Raw genomic sequence first — 21,258 nt, 5'->3', positions numbered from 1 at the left:
AGCCGTTTGATATTTTCTTCAGTTCTCTAAGCTTTTACATTTAAACCAATTTTTATAACATAACTTTTTATATTTTATCTTTTCTTGCACATTATTATTTCACCACCAACTATTTTTATTTGTAAATATATTTCCCTTTGATTCTCCAAGAACATCTTTTGCTACATGTTTAATAGCGTTTGTTACTTTATCCCACATCACATTTGCTTCTTCATGAATATTCCAAATTTTGAAATCTTGAATTTTACTCATAAAATTAATTTTATTTGTATCTTTTAAGTTTCTCCATCTAATTTTGCAATGATGAGTCCTAGTATTTTTTATTTTACAACTCTTAATTTTAAAATCTAAAACTTCAAAAACGTCTTCTTTGTTATCTATTTGACAGTTGACCATTGATACACCTTAAAATGTACTATTTTTTATATATTTTATGCTTATTTTTAATGATATTGCGCTTTAATGGAGGATATTTTGCATGTTTTTTGTTTCAGATACAAGAGATGAAATTTTGTAGAAAAAAGAGCGAAAACAGAGCAAAATAGAGCAAGAAGCTTATTTCTCAACTATCGACTAGGCGCAATCTTCTTGCGCCTAGGCGCTAGAATTCGGAGACTCCGCCACTATGGCACCAAGATCTGGCGCCTCGGCTTCGGTCAGTTTTTCTGGGCTTCAAGAAGGGTGGCCCCTAGGCGCCATAATCGATTTTCTTCAATATGCATTAAATTTGGACGAATTTTGAAGAGACATCTGAAGTGACTCTTGAGGATTTCGTGAGTTACGATAAAAGTAATCAAGAGAAGCCAAAAAAGGAGTTCTTTTGAGGAGTTTTGCGTGTGAGTCTTGGTAGAATTGTTGTGTGGGTGTGTGTCTCTTGGAGTGAGATTATAAGGAGAGTCGAGAAATCATCAGAGGAACTTCAGAGGATTTGCTTGGGGAGAAGTTCAAGATAAGTACTTTGTATTTTGTTTAAGTTTTGTTTATTGTGTGAACCTGAATTTTAATATAAATCTTGTTTTGTTGTGTTATCCCCAAGAGATGTGAGTATCTTTCTTTATCTTTCTCATTGTAATAAGAATTAATCTTGTGTAAGATTAGAAGTGTTTAAGATTTCTCTTTTTCCATACTTGTGATGATTCATTACTTCGTACTTAATTTACATATTCAATCTGACAAATTGGTATGCTAAAACTTGTTGTGAAGCCATCATGACCCGGGAGAGCTATGTATTTCTCAACTAGTAAGAATCATATTAATCTGGTGAGTGATAAGGTAGCTCATTGGTTAGTGCAAATAGATAGAGAGATAAGATTTGATGGGTGTAAATTGATGATTCTAGGGTAACGGGCTAGACGCTTAACCAAATTGATCTAGAGTTTGAAACTTAAGGACCAGTTAGTCCTAAAGAGAGGACACAGTGGGTAATCTAGAAGTGAGAGGCTAGAACCTACCCAACATAATCTTAGATTTAGGAAACTCTAGATTAGCCAAAGTTCTTTATGCACTCGGAAGAGAGTAAAAAATATGTTTGCTCCTATTTGTCACAAAACTTCATTCAAACCTTTAAACATTTGAAAGACTTTTACATAATTTGAACTCTTATTCGTTGAAATAAGATTTGTAGGAATTAGTTACTTCTTTTTACACAAACTTGTGACCTTATTTCCTAGATAATTGTCAGGAGTTTAAGTTTTACTAAGTTTATAAAAGAGTTTTCATCTTCCATGTGGGATCGATACTAGGGGCATAAAAAGAAAGTCTTATATTACTTGAAACGATATGTGCACTTGCAAAGTATCCCTAGTGTGTAAAATTAAATTGTGGAAACAAAATGAGAATTATTTGACATATAATACTCAATTAAGAATTAAACATTGCACTACTGTTGCTGTATCAAATTTTTGGTGTTGTCTTTTGAAATTGAAATTGAAGTAATTACATACTAAGAACACACACATTGTGTTGGAGATCAAGCATTCATTTCATAAAATTAACTTGTTGAAAGTTAATATGGAATAAACAAAAACGGTGATGAAAAAGATTGGTTATAGAAAAACTTGATTTTTAAACACACAAAGATACAAATTGAAGCATAAAGAGAAAAAATGGAAAGCAAAAGTAGTTTTCTACCCTTGCGTTAATGATAACTCCATTCTGTTTCTAAAATTTCCTTCAGGTGACGCCAACATAGAAGAATTTAAAAATCAAAACAAGTAAACAGTGCAAAATATGAGAACATCTACATAAAGCATCTCTTCAACGTAAAACCTAAAGAAGCAAAAATCATAACGCTAATGCCAACTAAAGGAGACTACAAATTCATCATCAGAACTTGTTTGTTGAAGCTGAACCAACCCCATAAATCAACTCAGCTTTAAACTTCCCTAATACAAGTACAAATCAAAAACACCAAGATCGGTAATAGGTCCCTAAATTTGTTACTTGAATTTACATTGCGCTAGTATTTAACAGTAGAAAACCCTGCATTTCTATTTTGACTATTCCCGCCTCAAAAGGATTTTACCCGTATCTCTGACTGTATATTTAATAAATTTGATCCAGTTTAGGTAATATTTAGGTTAAAGATAATATATTTATCTAAATGTCAAGCATGAAAAGTCATTGATATCAAAGTTAGGCTTGACAAATATGAGAATATTAAAATGGATTTATGAAAAACTAAGAAGGATCAATTAAATAATGATTATACTAGAGAAATACTATGAGTAATACATACTAAAGATACAGTAATTGAAAATAGACATAAATAGTTTGAATATCTACAAAAAATTGTATAAAAAAATCTTATAAGGCAAGTAGCTAAAATTAGTGTCAAAGGATTAAAAAGGAGAATGGGTGGCCCTAATAATGTATGGATAGAAGTTATCCGATATAACTTGCAAAGAATAAGTACTCTAAAGCCAGCCACAAATAGTTGGGATAAAGCTAATGATGGTGATAGTTTAGGCACTATTTCTACAACTAATACAAGAAAAAGATTCAATTAAATAATCCCTGATGAGTAATGTTGTTATCCATCTTACAATAGAATCCTAAGTCTATGTGCTTTTCACTAATAATGCGACTTGGGCAAGCACCAACAGATCAGTGATTTTGTTATAGAACTCTTACAAGCATTCACTCAATATTCTCGGACAATAAGAATGACCATTGAAATTCAAAAGTTAATAAAAAGAAGCTTGATATTACTCGAGCTACTTACAAAATAAGGATGTGTGGTGCTCTTATCGCCATCCTCTACTATCCATGATAACCACTGAATAACCTGCCAAATATCAAATTTGTGAAGCTCTGAAAGATCAACCAAGAAAAGCAAAAGATGAATACTAATATAAATAATACATCAAGCCAGCCAACACTTTGATAAAAGAATATAATTTCCAGGAGAGGTTTTCCTTTTCTTTATACAATGAAAGGTATGGTGACCATGATGATTGATCGAAATAATGAATGGCTTCATCGACTAGATTAAAACTACCAATCAACTTGAAAGGTTTCATCATAAATTATATCATTATTTTCGACATGAGCAAAGATAACTGGCAATGGATTTGATTATTAATGCATGAAAAAATATTTAACATTAGACATATCAAGAAAGAAGGAAACAAAACACATTACAACATATTCCTATCTAAGACGAGTAGATTATCAAAAGCCAGAAACATGTACCTCTTGAGTGTCAATAGAGCCATTATATATGGCTACAATTTGAGATGCAAGATTGGAATCCTCCCCATCAAATGCACTCCAAATATTGTTAGGCTTTCTCTTAGCCCTTGCTTCATCCTCCGATGAATTTCTTTTGTAACGGACAACAAAGAGCCGTGGCCTATTGTTAGAATCATACTCACTAGGTCCACATGTTTCATAGATGTTCTCAAGTTTATGCAGATAAAACAAGCAAAAAACCTGCAACAACAGTTGTAATAAATTGTGCTCAAGGTAAAAAGATTACAAAAAGGTGGTGCCATGCTTCTATGGCAAATCCATACATGAGAGCATGAACTGATGAAAAATCTCAAGCATCCCAACCTCAACATGTTTCTAGCAAGCAAGAAATGAAGCGGTTTCTGTTTTGGGTAAACTATACATCAACCTTTACAAAGTTACTATGCTCATCTGTAACAGAAAGAGCAAGATGCATGTAAGCGGGATATTTTAAAGGGGCATTTACGTGCATTTTATTGTTTAAAAAGGCATTTGAAGTGTATGCCTCTAGGCACTCCTTAAATTGAGGCGCACTAAAAAAGCCTCGAGGCTTAAGCCTCACTATCACCAGTGAGGCTTATATGTTTTTTGTTTGAGGCATACACCTCAAAACTTTATGCCTCGAGGTATTTGGGGCAGCACCTCAATCAAGTTATATATAAAAAAATCTATTATATTAGTAATATATATTATATTAAATTTTCTTTTATTATATTTAGTATGTTTGATATGATACCTAAAAAATGTCAAAAGATAATTTAAGTGTTGCTTGATTATGTTATTAATTTATTATTTTATTTTTAATTATATTGGATTTCAAATTAATTGATAGTAAGAATAAAATTACAGTGAATGAAGAACATTTTAAAGTTGTCAATGACAAAAAATTATAAGAAAATAAATATGATGATTCTTTTGAGGTTGAAGAAAGTAAGGACGATGATGTTGTGGATTTTGAAGCTCACAGAATATTTAAAATTTAAGTGAATATTTACCTTAAGATTAAGATTTTTAGTTTGTTTTTATTATAATAAACTAGATCAAAGTATTAATAATTTATGTCATATTTATTAATTGCAATTAATTTTATGAGTTTATTTTAGGTTTACGCCATGCCTTGTTAATGTAAAATGTCTCGGTTTCCAATTTCACCATCTTAAACTTTGATAAATACCACCCGATTGCTATGTAGTTACATATCTAAAACCTAAGCTTTGCTTTTTTACATTCATACCACCCAAATCTTTCATATCACAAAAAAAAAATCACCATTTTAACTTTTAAAAGGTGAAATACACTTGTCATGCATAGGTAAGGTGGTATGAATGTAAAACTTAAAGTTTAGGTGTTAGATATGTAAATACATCAGAATTGAGTGGTATTTATGTAAATCTTCCTACTTTAAAATGGGTTAATCTCTGTTTGTTGTGTGGTCTTTGATGAAGTTGGATTATAGAATATATAAGAAGGTTAAGTGTAACAGTATTTTGTTTAGCAGCATTAGCATTTCTGCATAGTTCATGTTTCTTGCAGCTGCATATAACACTATGGATATAAACACTACTAAGAAAATTAGCTGGGAAATTGATGTAATTCCTACACAGGAGAAGTTATCGACCACGATTTGAGTATAGCCCACATCTAAATCACACCCAATTTGAAAACATAACTAGTTCAGCACTTCACCAATTACTAAAAAGGATAACAGAGAAGCAAATCTGTTAGATCCATTGAGAAAATTTACAAACCTTCTGAGCTCCCCCATCTAGCCATGCAAATGTAAGTCGTTTCTCTTTCACTGCAGTAGCAGCTGCAGGAGCTTTAACCGAAGCCTTGTCTCCATTGGCACCAAAATCATCTCTTAATATTCTCTGGATCCCACGCATGGTCTGTAATAATCTTAAATTCAAATTACAAGAAGTTGGGATAGAGATGCCACTGTTTCACAAATAAATAGTGATTTTCCTCTATAAGCAATGAAACTTACTTCCCTCATTTTGTTTAGTGCAAGACCAGGTCGACCAGCAACAATTGCACAATACCAAGTTTCAGCAAAATTTCCAGCACGAGAAAAACCTCTAGCATCACAGCCTAACTCCATAGAATTTGCACTTCTTAATTGTGGCAGCTCTGGATAACAAAAGGAAAATAGCAACAAGTAATTTATAGATTCTGAAAAATTGCACTAAATTGTATACATTCTGACCCTAATGGCTAAGATGATAGAAGGCATAATTTCTCCAAACAATATAAAACCAGGCTTTCTAACTGAAAAGGTGAACGAATTAAAAGCGTCAAAAGAGTGTAGGGTAAAATGAACCAAACTAATAAGAAAATGCCCATAATGTCCAAAGGCATAATTTGCATAGATTTGACTCTATCAAAATGAAAACAAAAAAGATATCGTTCGGATTGTTTCAACTGGATAGTCATTAATTTAGGAGCCGTTTGGGGTCACATTTAATTTTTGTTTTTTTTAGTTTTATTTTGTTTTTTTTATTTGAAATATATTGAATATGCTATAACATATTTAGTTTCTTTTAAAAAACACTCAGAACAATATCTAAAAACTTGTTTGAGATCATTTTTTTTGTTTTTTGTTTTGTTTTTAAAAATATGTTTGTTTAATTTATTTTTAATATAATTTTATTTTTTGTTTCTAAAAATAAATAAATATGCTTTTGAAAACACTCAAAATAACTTTTAGGTGATTTGAGTTTTTTCAAAAACAACCATATCCCAATCAAACATGTCAAACATGTTTTATTTCAAATAAAAAAATAAATAAAAGAAAATAAAACAAAAAAAAGAGATCTCAAACAGCTTGAAAAATTTGGACTGTTTTTAAAAACAAATAAATTTATTTTTTAAAAGATAAAAAAAACATGTAACAATTGTATTAAACAAACAAGTTTTTAAAATAAAAGCAAAAAATAAATGTGATCCTAAAGAAGCCCTTAAATCCAGCTTATAAAAGGCTTTTAAAGGTATGTATGTAGGATATGAATAACACTTGAAATATTTAGGCTAGACAAGTTTGTCCAAAGCCGAAGGGCCATAAAATTGTTGTAGAGAAACTTTTTTTCTTTCCTATTACTTACCGTTTTTATTTACTTCTGCCTATTATATATATGTTATTTTGCTTGCTTCGAAGTTAGTTCCTTATTATTTTTGATTTCTAATTTTCGCCTCTGACGTTTCCCCCTTCCGAGGGTTATATTTGATGGCGAGAAGATGCTCCAGCTATAACTCATCCGAGGTGGTGATTATTTATACTCGTTCCATCCCTTCCTGTTGCAGCCAGCCCCTCCAGGGCCTGTCTTTTGATTTGTTTTCAAACCTTATCTTCGCAAATTTGTTTTCATTTTTTAACTTATTTTGACAATATTTCATGACAACGAGTTTACCATCATGAAATTTGAACTCAACAATGTTGTAGCCATATTCTAAAGCAGCATGAACAATATCCTCAAATCATTGTCGGTCAACTTTTTTTGCAAATTTAATTTTAATTTAATATAAAAGGTTAATAATTTTTTTTTGAAAGTACTGTGTTTTAATTTTGAAAAATGAGACCAAACAGATCTCATTCGTCTAATAGTTTACATAATCGTGTCCGATACTGCGAATACTACACTTTCCCGAAAGATAAATAAATCCCCAGTGATAAACCCAATCTTGCAAACTATTAGATTTGTGACATCCATTTAGTCTGTGAACCCTTTATGTGTGACCGACAAGTCCCCCTACCTAATATAAAGATTAAGTAGGGTTTATTTTACCTGGGTTCTAAGTTCCCTATAGAGGTTAACCCCTATAGTTAATTACATCTCAAATTACCGAGGTCACTCGAGAAAACTCTCGATAATAATCAGAGGTATTGGTCTTCAAGAATTCAAGGTTTAGGCACGGGGACGCGAAAAATTAAGTGGGAAAGGAACAAATGGGAGCAGTTCTTTTATGAGTCAAAAGAAAGAAGATGATAGGAGATGTCACACATCCTGAGAAGAACCCTCAGTAACTTCTCAAGCTATCATACTGTGTGACTGCATTTTGGAAATGATATTCTTTAAGTGTTCAATCCTGTCAATTTTATTATTTGAGACTCATACTTGCATAATACCCGTTTATACAAATAATCTAGAACAATAAGAGGGTTTACGTCATATCAAACGACAACCTCGAAACCTAAGACGAGTTCGTAAGTAATTGCATAGAAGCCTAAAAAAGGTGTGAGAATTTACGTCACGTTGGAAGCCTAAAATGAGCGAGACAGAGGAGTAGAACGGCGAGCAGGTCAGCTCAAAAGGGTGCTTAAATCCTCATAAGATTACAATGAAGAGAAATCCAAAAACTATAAGCAAAAGGCCCCCCCAAACAGTGCTAAATTAGCCTCCAAACAACAAAAAAAAATGAGCCCCTAACAACCATTTAAAAGTCCCCAAGCAGTAATTTTAAAAGGCCCCAAACAACACTTCTAAAGCCACCAAACAACACTTTTAAAGGCTCCAAACAATAATTTTAAAAGCCACAAAACCACTTTTGAAGCCACCAAACAACACTTTTAAAGCCCCCAAACAACCCTATTTAAAGGCTCCAGCAATTTTAAAAGCCACCAAACAACAATTTTAAAGCCCCTAAACAACAATTTTAAAGCCCCCAAACAACAACTTTAAAGCCTCCCAAGATAGTATACGTGCAATCCAAAATAATCATGTTTTAAACCTTTCAAAAGCGACATTAATTCAGGCTCAAGCTTCTCATGCATACCGCTTGATCCTCATGTATTTACATACAAGCATCTACACTTGTTGAAATCCATACAAGAAAGCACAAGCTACCATAAAATTTGGTATATAATGCAAACTTCAAGTGTACACAACGAATGGGCATAAATGTGAATGAATATAAAGTTTAGGAATTAGACATGAATATTAATTCGCTACCAAGATTGCAAAGCTTCGAATCAACACTATATAAGATTTTAGATTTCCAAAATAAACAAGAACCTTCATATACGTGTGGAAGTGTCATATATATACTAAACGCGATGGGTCTTATTCGCTCTGCTAGGGTTTCCGCTCATGGCGAACACTAGCTTAAAACAAACATCAACATCTGTTTACACTCGCTCGTTTTGATCATTTCCGTCTTCGTCTTCGACTCTGGCTGGCGGAGGAGTTCGTGTCGTTGAGCCCGCTCGCCTGCTGCGTCGTCGTGTCGTCGAGTCTTTCGTCTGCTCTCGTCTATCGCATCGTCTGCGGCTTGCGTTTGCGGCGCTTCGCGCTGTAGGTTCGTTAAGGCCGCTCGACTGCTCCGCCACAGTTTCTGCTCGACTGCTCGCGTATCGGTTGCGCCATTTGCTATCATTTGCTGCAGTGCTTGTTTGAAGCAAGCTAATGGCCTCAGAGTTTTCCTATGCTGTCGTTATCGCCGGTGATAATCCCGCCAAACCCTCCTATGCTACAGTGGTTCACAAACGCAGCTCTTCTTTCCACCTCGCAGATAGTCTGGTATTCCCGCAGATGTACCACGATTCTGTTGCAGGAAATGACGATTGCAATCTTATAAAAAAAGTAGAGAAAAAGCGCAGGCAAAACAACAATATTCTTCTCTGACGCTGAAATTTCAACTTGTGCAGGAAAATACAAATTTGCACTAGTTGGAGCACTAGTTGGAAAGTGCACTAGTTGGAAAGTTCCAATTAGGTTGCTCTAAGATAGAGATCATCAGGAAGGTTTTTGAAAATTTCAAATTGGTTGGGGATTGCAGGTGGGTCATTTCGACGGAAGACATGTTAGATACAGCTGAGCATAGAAGAAGATTACACAAAGATTTTCTCAAAGAAATTCATCACAATCGAGGGCAAACATATGAAATTGCTCAAATGGACCCCTAAGTTTGATCCCAATCAAGAACCCACAGTTGCACCTACTGGTTCTTATTACCTGAACTCAAACTTCAATTCTTTGACCTACCTATCTTAGATGCTATTGGGACTATCCTTGGAAAACTTTTATAGGTAGACTTACCTATAACTCATTTCTCAAGACCCTCTATCACAAGGATTTTGACTGAAAGAAATATTACATTACCAGATGTAGAAGAAGTCTGGCTTGGATCTGCTCACAATGATTATTGACAAAAAATCATTATGGAACAAAAACCTTACTACTGCAAGCACTGCAAGATGTTTAAACACCCGCAGGAGAAATGTTTCAGATTGCACCCACAGTTGAGAACCAATAATCAAAAGCAGGAACACACTATTAGTGCACCCCATGTGCCTGAACGCGCTCCCAACAAACCTGATGACAGCCAACCTGAGGAGGGAATCACCACAAGACAGGAGTTGGTATGTGCCCCTGGGATCCCTTCTTCTGACCATACTACAATGGATAATGTTCGAACCGAAAACAGGATAGTTCCGCAGCTCATATTCAGGAAGCATCAGATGCGGAGGTAACAATTCACACTTCACATACACTAGAACCTATCGCGGTGACAACAACTGTCTTTTCTTCTACTGCGGTTCTAACATCAATTCAGACCGAGGATCACACGAGCCAGTTTTCAGTTGAAGAATGGTAGGTTTCACTTCTCGGCGGAAGAAGAAGGTTGGGGGCACACTCCAACTTGGAAACTTAATGAATGATACTTTAGTTAATCCTCACAATGAGACGACTCTTCAAAGTTTATTATCTGGCTCTGCTCCTAAAACTAGAGGAAGAGGCAGGACTAAACTGGTTCTTCCCTAGCTAGTTTTCTGCAAATTTTAAATTTGTTTTAATTTTTATTAAGTCTATTTGTATCTTTTTGTTGGGGTATTACTGTACTTGTATCGTATGGGTAGGGTTCCTCTTTTGAGCTATCTCATACAACTTTTATGTATACTTTCTATTTCAATAAAATCAGCCCTTGGCCTTTAAGAAACAAAGTCGCTGTTGGAGACATAAGTCTAAATCCAGACAAAATTTACATCTCCATTTGGCTTCTACCTTCCATTGTCAATGAGCTTAGTACCTAGCCTTAAAAATCGAACATAACAAACTCAAATATGACCATCAATGATAGCCCACCTCACTCAATATGCCATGAAAAAAGTCGCAATAAAAGAGCTCCCTTTATGTTAATAGGATAACAAAACTTATCAAATATCAACCCATCCAACTTGATGATTTCAAGTGACCCAGATCCAAAAAAGAAATTCTCCATTAATCAATGGAATAACGTGAAGTTAAAGAAATGATCCTAATTCAAAAAACATTCATCAATCCAGCAAAAACTTTTTTAATGATGCAAGTCCCAAGATCTTGAAATCTAAGAAAAAAAACTTTTAGACCTACGAACTTCAACAAAATAAGTTGAAAAAGCATGTCTTTCACAGCTCAAAAGTCCTTAAGGTTGGAATCAACAAGCTTAATAATGATCATGTCACTAACAACGCTTCTTACTAAAAAAGTCATAAAAATGATTATAGTGAGAGAGATTTCATTTCGCTTGTTTGATACTTGTCAAGCTACAAACATATTCAACCTGATAAATTTGAGCAAACCATAACACAGATTTTTTTTAATTATTCAAGAGCACTAAAGAAAGTTAAAGAAATGATTCTTGCTCAATAAGACATTAAGAGTGGCAAATTTTGCATTTTATATCTCACATTCATGACAGGAAGCAAATAATATTTGTGTTATTTATGTCTGTTCAACATTTCAGACACATCAGCACAAACCATTTCACAAACAGATGACATCTAAGTAGTTTCATGCAGTTAGAGCTGACTCATGCAACGTCACATAACTCGTACTTAGCCTGTCATTTTCATCATGCAGCCATTTGGTGATGTAAGGGGACATCTCAAGGAAATTTTGGAGACAATAAAAGCAATTCAACCAAATTCATGATATTATGTATTTGTAGTATATTGTTTACATCATGTTCGATCAGATCGATCGTTGGAGATCCCATTTTTGATGATTTTTATTGCTATTGAATTGGTCTGTTCTACAAATGGGTGAACTTTCAAATGATTTCAAATAGATTTTTTTACTATTCTCATCATGTGAAGCAATAGACAATGTTGACACGTTCATGGACGATGTCCACATTTCAAACTCATTGACAGGGTATGTTTTACAAACGAGTGATGTTCAAATAATTTTAGTTGCGGTTGAAGTGGTCCAAACTGAATCCATCCATAAGCATCACATCTGTCACCCGTCTTCCACATCATGTTTGATAGTATAGAGTTGCAGGACTTGCATCAAGGTTAATGGTGAAGTAACATCTAAATTTGGAATGTGTGACGGTAAAAACAGCTTCAATGATTATAACTGAACTACAGGGACATCAGTAGTTAGCATTACAAAAGTGATGCATAACCAAAGAATGGCTTATAATACGACAGAAGTAATAACTTATCCACACTCAAGCACATAAAGTGTGAAAAAAGAAGATGCAGAAAATAATCAATGAGAACATAAAAAATGCAGGAACAAAAACACCTAAACCAGCCAGTCAAACATTCACAGGAGCAACTAAAGTACATTTCATACTTTATAACTTATAATCTTTTTTAGGTAATCAATAGTTCCTCAATTTTAATCATTTAGTAGTCCCAACGCAAAAAAAGCACTGCTTTTTTTCATCAAAATCAAGTGAAGCAAATAAACTTCAGAAAATAAGTAGAGCATTATGAATTGTGACTTTGTAAGAACATACCTTGATTTTTGTTTTTCTCCATTAGTTCAAAAAACAGGGAACTATTCAGACTCCCTGCAAGACAAAAAAGCACAATTAATCTGTCGAATAAACAGAAGTCCATTATAACGCTAATAAACATGATCAGAATTAAAGCTTATATCATGCCATGATGAACAACAGGAGTGACACTTGGATCCTTTACAAACACAATAGCAGGAGCTGAATCCACTTGAAACCTGAAGAAGAATATAGTTGAATTATAAAAAGAGCATCAAATTAGAATTACAATCATCAACAGTAGCCTTATCAAAACTCAATAGAGACATCATACTACAACTCAATTGCAACTATGTTTTGATTGCCTCTGGAAACCGATGAGGTGCAAAATACATCTGCAACATGTCACAATTAAAGTTTAATTTAAACAGATCAAAGATGATTATACTTAGCTATTAGGTATTTTACAGTACACACTGATCAATATTATGTTCATTTTTAACAATATTAGTGACGCAGATTGTCATAGTATCTAATTGTAGATCACAAAATATAGAATTGGGGTTCAACGTTTCAAAGAAAATAAATTAAAACAAGGGACTGATTAGCATGACCAATTTAATGAAATTAAAAAAAAAAAAAAAAAAAAACCAATGAAGACTTCTCTCTAGCGTCCTTAAAATAGTGATGTAGCGAACCTTTAATATAATAGACACAACAAACAAAAGGCACCCTTAGAAAATTTAGCAATTCTTTTAGACACATAAACATGCATTATTTGCTAAAAATTCAATGAAAGTTGCAGAACAATATCAAGTGATGGAACATGAAGCGCACTCTTGATATTATCTCAAAAAACTAGGCATTTAGGATCCTTTGTGACGCCAAAACACAATGACAAATCCCCCAATTCCATTTATCAGTCAAAATTTTAATCACTTGATTTGAATAACTAAACTTGTTAAATAGACAATCTCAATAAAATAAAAGTAAATATTTCTCTTTTAAAGGATTTCATTTCCATCCAAGTCATAGAAAGTTATTATTATCTTGTGTATAAGCAAAATCAAATGTGTGAGGATGTCAAACAAGCAGTGAATTAAAAATTTGAAAAATAATCAAGCTCATTCAATGTGAATTTGAAGTTTAATCCATCCCTTCGTTAATATGTTCGAGTTACAATGATATTTTGCCACACAATTGAGTATATATTGATCAAACCTAATACTTCAATAACAAATTAATGCAGAACAACTAAGGATATAGGGTTCCTAATATTCATAAATGATGCACAAAATGCAGAACAACTAAGGATAAAGGATTCACAGTTTCAAAAACCACCACCTAAAACACAAAGTCATCTACATTAGAAGTAAACTCAAAAACACGATAAATGTGAACCAAACAATAACTCAATAATCATTGAAATAAAGAAAACAGCAAGAAATACAACAATCAAAATCAATGAGATGATAGAAAGTTTTTGCCGCAATTGATGGCAGTGGTGAAAAAATTGATTAAAATTAAGAAAATTCACAAAAAATATACTCAGAAGAAAAAAATTAAAGAATTAATTTGCCTAATAGAAGAAAATCAAGACCTCATACAAAGAGATAGCTTCCATTGAAATTTGCAACTTGAACTTGCATTTCTATCATAAGAATCCAGATTTCAATAGGAACACGCAAGATTAAGAAGAGAAGTATATTATTGTTTGAGACGAGTTAGTTTCTATGCCTCAAATAGTTAGGTTTATAATATTGTAGTCCTAGGTTGGTGGTCTCCGGAATTCCACCAGTTCAGTGGAGGCAAAATCAATCTATCAGCTAAAATACAGGAGATAATGTAACAACAAATTATGCCCACCAAATAAACATGGGTGGTGGAGCAGTTTGCTCAAAGAGTATGCAATATTCAACAGATCCTGTGATTAGGAAAGCAGACAGATCCCAAATAGATTAATAGTACTAAATCACAATATTAAAACAAAAGCATAAAGCATAAAGCGAAGGTTATTTAAACTGAAGAAAATTATAGAGAATTGCATCAACTCGACTAAACCAAACTATGAAATCACAACAGTAGAGGATTTATCTCATTCTAATAGGTCACATCATTGCAGATATTTTTATCACCCAATTAAAACTGAAAATTAAATGAATTATCAATTAATGAATACCATAAAATTAAAAAATAAAATAAAAAATTAATTAATTTATGCCCAATTTTTCTACCTGCATGTCCCCAATAAACAGCTAAACTTAAGGCTTTAACAAACATGAAGCAAAGAGGAGCAGATGCTGAAATGTGTTATTGCAAATGGTCAAGGATAAGTAAAACAGTTTATTAATGGTAAAATATAATAGCACATGATTTTGTCGCACATACATGCTCCACCAAATAGAAGACTCTTCTTGTTGCCACAAAGCAGCCGCAAATGATGCATATGATGAGTAGTCTTTCACAGCTTGGCGGAGGAATGGAAAAGCACGTTCTCCAGTTTTTGAAAAGAAAATTACTTTCACCTGTTGTTGCAATTAAACAAGTAACAGACAGATCAGTGATTAGAAGAGATTAGGTTATAAATTTCTCAAAAGATCATTCATATCATTAACAACCATAGTCAAGAAATGCTTTTGCAGTTCTAGCATCCAATCATTAGGATTCTATAAAAGTGGATAGAGAAATAACTGACATAAGAAAAGACGATGATAATGTTTACCTGAAAATAAACAATTCTTTGTAGAAAGTTTAAATGACTGTTCTATAATAATTAGGCAATTCCAAAATTATATAAATAATAAGTTGAATTTCTGCTCCAATCATAGCAAAAAATAGAAGGCACATCGATCAAGGCTTTATACCGTTGCACTTGTTTACTTATGATTCTTATATAGTAACGAACCTAAGGCACATAAATCGAGGCTTTGTACTGTTAGATCCGTCTCTATGACCATCATATTGTAATTCGTGTGCTTTACTATAGTATTGCTAAATCCTAATTTTTTTCCTTCCTTTTTTTTTATTTATTGCCATCTCATAATGCCTCTATGAGTTGTATATATACCTCCTTGTACAATAAGCTGAACAAGAATCTTAAGAGTTTTTCCTATTCCTGCTTGTCATATTATCCTTTGATTCATTATGTCTACATTCTTTGACTTCCCTTTAAAGAGATCAACCAATGAGTAATAGCGATAATCAGACTAAAGGGGAACTCCATATATTTAAAGCAGCTTATCACTTTGAACGGCAAATATTATTTTAAATGGTCCCAATTTGTGAAAACGTTCCTAAAGAGAAAGGGAACCTTGTGGATCAACCTCTAAAGCCCAAAGACCCAAAGTTTTAACTTTGGGAAGAGACTAATTCAAAGATCATGACACGATTGTGAAGCACCATACTACTAGAGATTGATGTAACTTTTATATTTCTCCCCACCTAAAAAGAGGTTTCAGATGCAATTAAACAAGCCTAATAGCGTGAAAGATGTTGTGCACTATGCAATCAAGGAAAAACTCATCACTACTAAACAAGATAAACTTCAAGTCAATTGAATACTTTAACAACAGGAAAGTTTATCGGTTAGAGTCAGACAACTAACAAGATCTCAAGTTGTCCTACTTTGAGGACTGGCGATCCTTATAAAATTTGTTGAGTGAGAGAGGATCTTTGAGTTTTTGGCAGAACTCAATAATGAATTTGCAAATCCAAGTCTGAAGCCGAAAAAATTTCCCTTACCTGAATGAAGTATTCTCTCTCATTCAAACAAAAGGGAGGAGAATGATGATCAATAGTCCATCCTAAGAGATATCTGCCAAGTCAATTACTGAATCCCAAGGTAAGGGATTTTCTATCACGGAACCTTCTCTAAAAGGACAACATCCTTCTTTCAAAGAGAATCTCAATGTTCCCTTTCCTAAAAGAAATGCTAGATATTCTAGTCCTTTTGTATTAAATCATTCTGATAATAGGGAACCCTCCAAAATCCCCAAATCTCTACAAGCACTAATTTTTGTTACATTTATTGATGAGTGTCAGGTTTGAGAATAGAGTAGGATAACTTTATTAATAAAAAGTGAGATATAAATACATATTACAAGATCCAAATAAAAGGAAAGACATAAATTCAACAATAGACCAACTAGAAAATACAAAAATATGAAAACGAAAAAATAAAAGAAGCAAATAAAAGCTAATAATAACTGCAACAATAATTAGCATAATAATTAAGTGAAAAATTCTAACACTCCCCCTCAAGTTGAAGCATAAATGTCCATCATGTTTAACTTGGATTAAAAGTTGTAAAAAATTGGCCGATGAAGATTCTTGGATAGGATATCTGCTAATTGACTATTAGATGAGACAAATAGAATACAAATCTCCCTTGAATCAAGCTTGTTTTCGATAAAATGTCTGTCAATGTCCATATGCTTGGTCTGATCATGCTGAACTGAGAAATACTGATGAAGGATTTATTATCACTAAACAACTAAAGAGAAGCATAGACTAACATAGACAATTTTCGAAGCATGATGCATAACCAGAAAACTTCATAGATACCCAAGGACATGGAGCCAAATTCGGCTTCAACAATGCTTCAGCCATAACCAACTATTTTTTGCTTTTCCATGCGACAAGGTTTCCCCACACAAATGAGCAATATCCTAAGGTGAATCGCTAGTTATGGATAGACCTAACCCAATCTACATCTGTATAAATAATAATAGAACAAGAGGTGTGGCTCGAGAAAAATAAAACCTTAGCACGATGTGCCTTTTAAGTAATAAGGATTCCGTGAACAGCTTGGAGACGGTGCTCATAAGAATCATGCATGAAATGACTTACAATATCAACTGCATGAAAAATGTAGGAGCGAGTATGGGTGAGGTAAATGAGTTTCCCCACTAACCATTGGTAGTGAGTTTTGTTCACCGAAACCACATCGGAAACATCGACCAACTTCTCATTGGGATCCATTGGGACCACCACTGATTTACAAAGGAGAAGGTTAACTGTCAATAAATCAAGTACATATTTGTACTGAGACAGACAAATGCCTTCCATGCCTAGGAAGTACCAGAGTGACCCCAAATTCTTCATTTCACATGAAGTAACAAGAATACATTTTAGTTACTCCAATGCCGATAGATCATCATTTGTGAGCACAATATTGTCGACATAGATGAAAAGGATAGCAATTCTGTTACTGGAGAAATACCGAAAGAAAAGAGTATGATCTGATTGAGCTTGAGAAAAACCAAGACCCATTACAATCTTTATGAACTTACCGAACCAGACCCTTAGACATCGACACTTACATAAAGTTTATTTGTAGTAGGATTAATACACTGATAGTCTTTTGAGTGGCAGAATATTCAAGAAAGACACATTTTATGTACTTGGGATCAAACTTACTACGATTAGGGGCAATGTTCCGAACAAAGGCCACGCACCGAAAAATTTTGGGTTCAAAGGTGGTGAAGAACCAATTGGTAGGGAAACATGACATCAAGGTAGCTAATGGAGTTTTAAAGTTGTGAATTTTTGTAGAGAATCTATTGATGAGATAGGTGGCAATAAGCACGACATTATTCCAAAAATTTTTCGGGACATTTGATGAAAATATAATAAAGCGAGCTACTTTGAGAATGTGTCAATTTTTCTCTTGGCTAGTCCATTTTGTTGAGGTGTATTCACACATGACTATACTGGAGGATGTCCTTACTTACCAAGAACTCACATAAAATAAAAAATTCACAATAATTGTCGGTTCAAAAAACTTAAACTGAAGTTTTGAATTAAGTTAAAATAAAGAATTGAAAGTTTTTTAAGATGAAAAAAACTTTAGATTTATCTTTTAAGATATAGACCCATGTAATTTGAGTGTGATCATCAATTAAAATAAGGAACCACAATTTATTAGTGTAGCTGCGAGTGCGAGAGGGCCACCTTAAGTCACTGTAAATAAGAGGAAATGAAGCGGAAGGCGCATAAAGATGAGATGGATAAAGAATGTAATGATGTTTAGCTAATTAACAAAAATCACATTTGAAGTTAGCAAGATTTTTATTAGTAAACATCGATGGATACAATTGTTTTAAATAATAAAAATTGAGATGACTCAAATAATAATGCAATAACATAATAGGGCTTTCAGTGGATCGAAAAAAACAACTACGGGAAGAAGTGTCCTTGTTCTTCTTGCCTTCTCTTGAAAAAAGCAGAGCCAATCTACTCTTTTAGCAATTCCAATCATCATCCCGAATGACGATCCTGAAAGACGCAAACATCAAGACAAAAATTTGAAATGCAATCCATCTCATGTGCCAGTTTACTAACAGATAGCATGTTACATCTCAACAGAGGGACTTGCAACACAGATTTCAGAGTTAGATCGGCTGTTATTACAACTGATCCTTTACCAACAATAGAGTTATAGGATCCATAAAAAAATTTTAACTGTTTCTTTCCTAGAGCATAAATAATATGTTAAGAAAGCTTGAGAGCATCTAGCCATGTAGTCCTTAACACCTGAATCAATGATCAATTGATTAAAAAAAGATGTGAGTGTCATAAGAGTGATATCTTGACGAACGTGGGAGGTTGACGGGCCAGAAGTGAACTGATTGAATCCAAGCAGTTCGATTAATTGTTTCATTTAACTCATAAGAGAGTCAGGTGATTCCATAGTGTTCCAAGTAGAAGTTGGTTGAACCGCAGTAGATTCAGAAGTCGTAGTGAAACCGTTAGAAGAGGAGGATTTGGCCGAAGGTTAGTATGTCAATTTTCCATGAAGTTTCCAACAATTTTCTCAAGTATGGTTAGGTTTGTGACAGTAATCACAAGCAAACCTAGTAGCTCGAGGAGGGTTTGAGGAGTGTTGAAAACTGTTAGTGGCCAAAGCAGATGATTGGACTGGGTGCAAGTGCCGAGCACGACAATTCTCTGGCTCTCTTTTCGTTGAATTTCTGTAAAGACAACACACAAGGGGATCCCGACGAAGGATACAACCCCAGACTTTATCAAGGACTTTGTTAAAGCCTGCTAGAAATTGGAACATGCGATATTTTTCTATAATTTTCTGAAAAAGGGAAAGATCTACAGGGGATTCCCACGTAGAGTCATAATAGAGATTTCATTTCATCCATAACTAAATCAATGTAGTACTAGGTCACTGTATTGATCCCTGTTTCGCCTCGTGGATCTTCTTGGAAACCTCAAAAAGTTGGTTGGAGTTACCTATATCTGAGTAGGTGTCTTGAACTGCAGCTCATGGGACCCTGACAAAAGGAAGAAATACATACAAATAACTAATCACAGTCTCCATGGAGTTAATCAGCCACAACATGATCATGAAATTCTCTACTTCCCATGCTTCATACGACGCCTTAGTTTTAGGAGGTTCATGTCGAATTTCTCGCGTCCCTTGATGAACAAAAACATAACCTAAGCCTATTGAGTTTATAGGTGGTGAATAGGAAGTTCATGTGATTTTCCAATCTTCTGGTCTGCGAAGGAATTGAGATTGCTGCTAACCATCCGTCAGACTCAAGTACACTATCAAGATATAGCTCTGTGGTGGAAGAATCCGTCATGGTTCCAACTGAGCAAAATGTGATGTTTGGTTGCCGAGGCATAGGAAAATTCTGAAGACTGAATAGGAGAATCACTAACATAGCACATGAAATTTTTAAATTTACATATCTAACAATCAATTCTTTGTATTTACATTTCCAGCACCCAAATTTCGATAAACACCACAAATCTAGCCTTTTATTAACTTGGTCATCTTCTCCTTATGCTTATGTCTACCATGTTCTCATGTGTGCTCCTCCCCATCATTCTCTCTGCTCTCATCTAATCCCAACCCGTTAATAGCTGTCGTATTTGTTGTCCTCTCCATGCATTCTCCTTGCAGTTGCTGGTGGTGTTGGAATTCTTGCCAGAGATCAAGCGAGCTGGCTTCTGCATCTAAGGGCTCGAAGACCAACTGTCCCGCCTCCAAATTGAATCGATGGCATGAAAATGAAGACCGTAGCAAAGCAATACAAATTACATATGCACTAGAATGTGGAGTATTACAGATTAATGGCCCATTTCTCAACCGGAAAAAAACACATCCTTCGAGCTTCCACAAATCCCAAGCACAGCTTCTCTCAAATACTTGTCAGCCAACTACACCTTCTTCACATTCTCCTCCTTCAGCATGTTCCCATGCTTGAGCAGCTTCTCCAAGTTCATCTTTGATTGCTCAAATTTAGGAGGATCCTCGCAGGAGTTCCTCAGTCTCTTACCAACCTCCACCACAACTTCTTTAATCCACCTCCTCACTTCATCGTCCTAACTTCTAGCCCTCACCGCTCTGAAGAAATCTATAAAAAGATTTTTAAGGTCTATAATGATCAAAATTCTTTAAATATCTAAATCTTCTCTACTTATCGATGGACTGCCATGGCAAAGTGTCAAAAAGCTTGAAGATATCCTCCTTAGGAACATTATCAGTTTTGAATATGCAATCACAACTACCGATTTTATCCTCTGCAATCACCACCAAGTAGAATTTCTCCATTGGATAGTCTCAAATGAGAAGGGCGTATAGATTGGAGAAATCGTTGTCGGTGGTGATGATCGAAACCCTATAAGATTCAACAAAGTGACTGTTGCACGGTGAATGAATGGGATGTGGAGACAGACAATCCTGACGCTTTCATGGTGGTGCCAAAGCATCCGATTGTTGTCGATGCTGTTAGACTTCGTTCACTTTGACGACATAGTGCTTTAAATGTAAATTGGAGAGTTTGGGTGTGAGATATGTAATAT

At 34.3% G+C, this 21,258-nt stretch overlaps 1 protein-coding gene across 1 annotated transcript in view; it reads right to left on the bottom strand.

The window, feature by feature from the left end:
* The window catches only part of LOC110028911, a gene marked incomplete at its 5' end in the record, with an annotated part of 117,098 nt that overhangs the window by 9,821 nt on the left and 86,019 nt on the right, over positions 1 to 21,258 (bottom strand). The window contains 7 exon segments of the mRNA XM_020730960.1: positions 3,224 to 3,286; positions 3,694 to 3,933; positions 5,481 to 5,621; positions 5,720 to 5,862; positions 12,457 to 12,510; positions 12,604 to 12,674; positions 14,824 to 14,960. Coding sequence (XP_020586619.1) covers positions 3,224 to 3,286; positions 3,694 to 3,933; positions 5,481 to 5,621; positions 5,720 to 5,862; positions 12,457 to 12,510; positions 12,604 to 12,674; positions 14,824 to 14,960 — 849 coding nt within the window.

Source organism: Phalaenopsis equestris, unplaced genomic scaffold (genome assembly GCF_001263595.1).
Source record: "Phalaenopsis equestris unplaced genomic scaffold, ASM126359v1 Scaffold000540, whole genome shotgun sequence".
Classification (NCBI taxonomy): Eukaryota; Viridiplantae; Streptophyta; class Magnoliopsida; order Asparagales; family Orchidaceae; genus Phalaenopsis; species Phalaenopsis equestris.
Note: the sequence above shows the minus strand (reverse complement) of the source record. Positions and strands in the feature narration are given on the sequence as shown.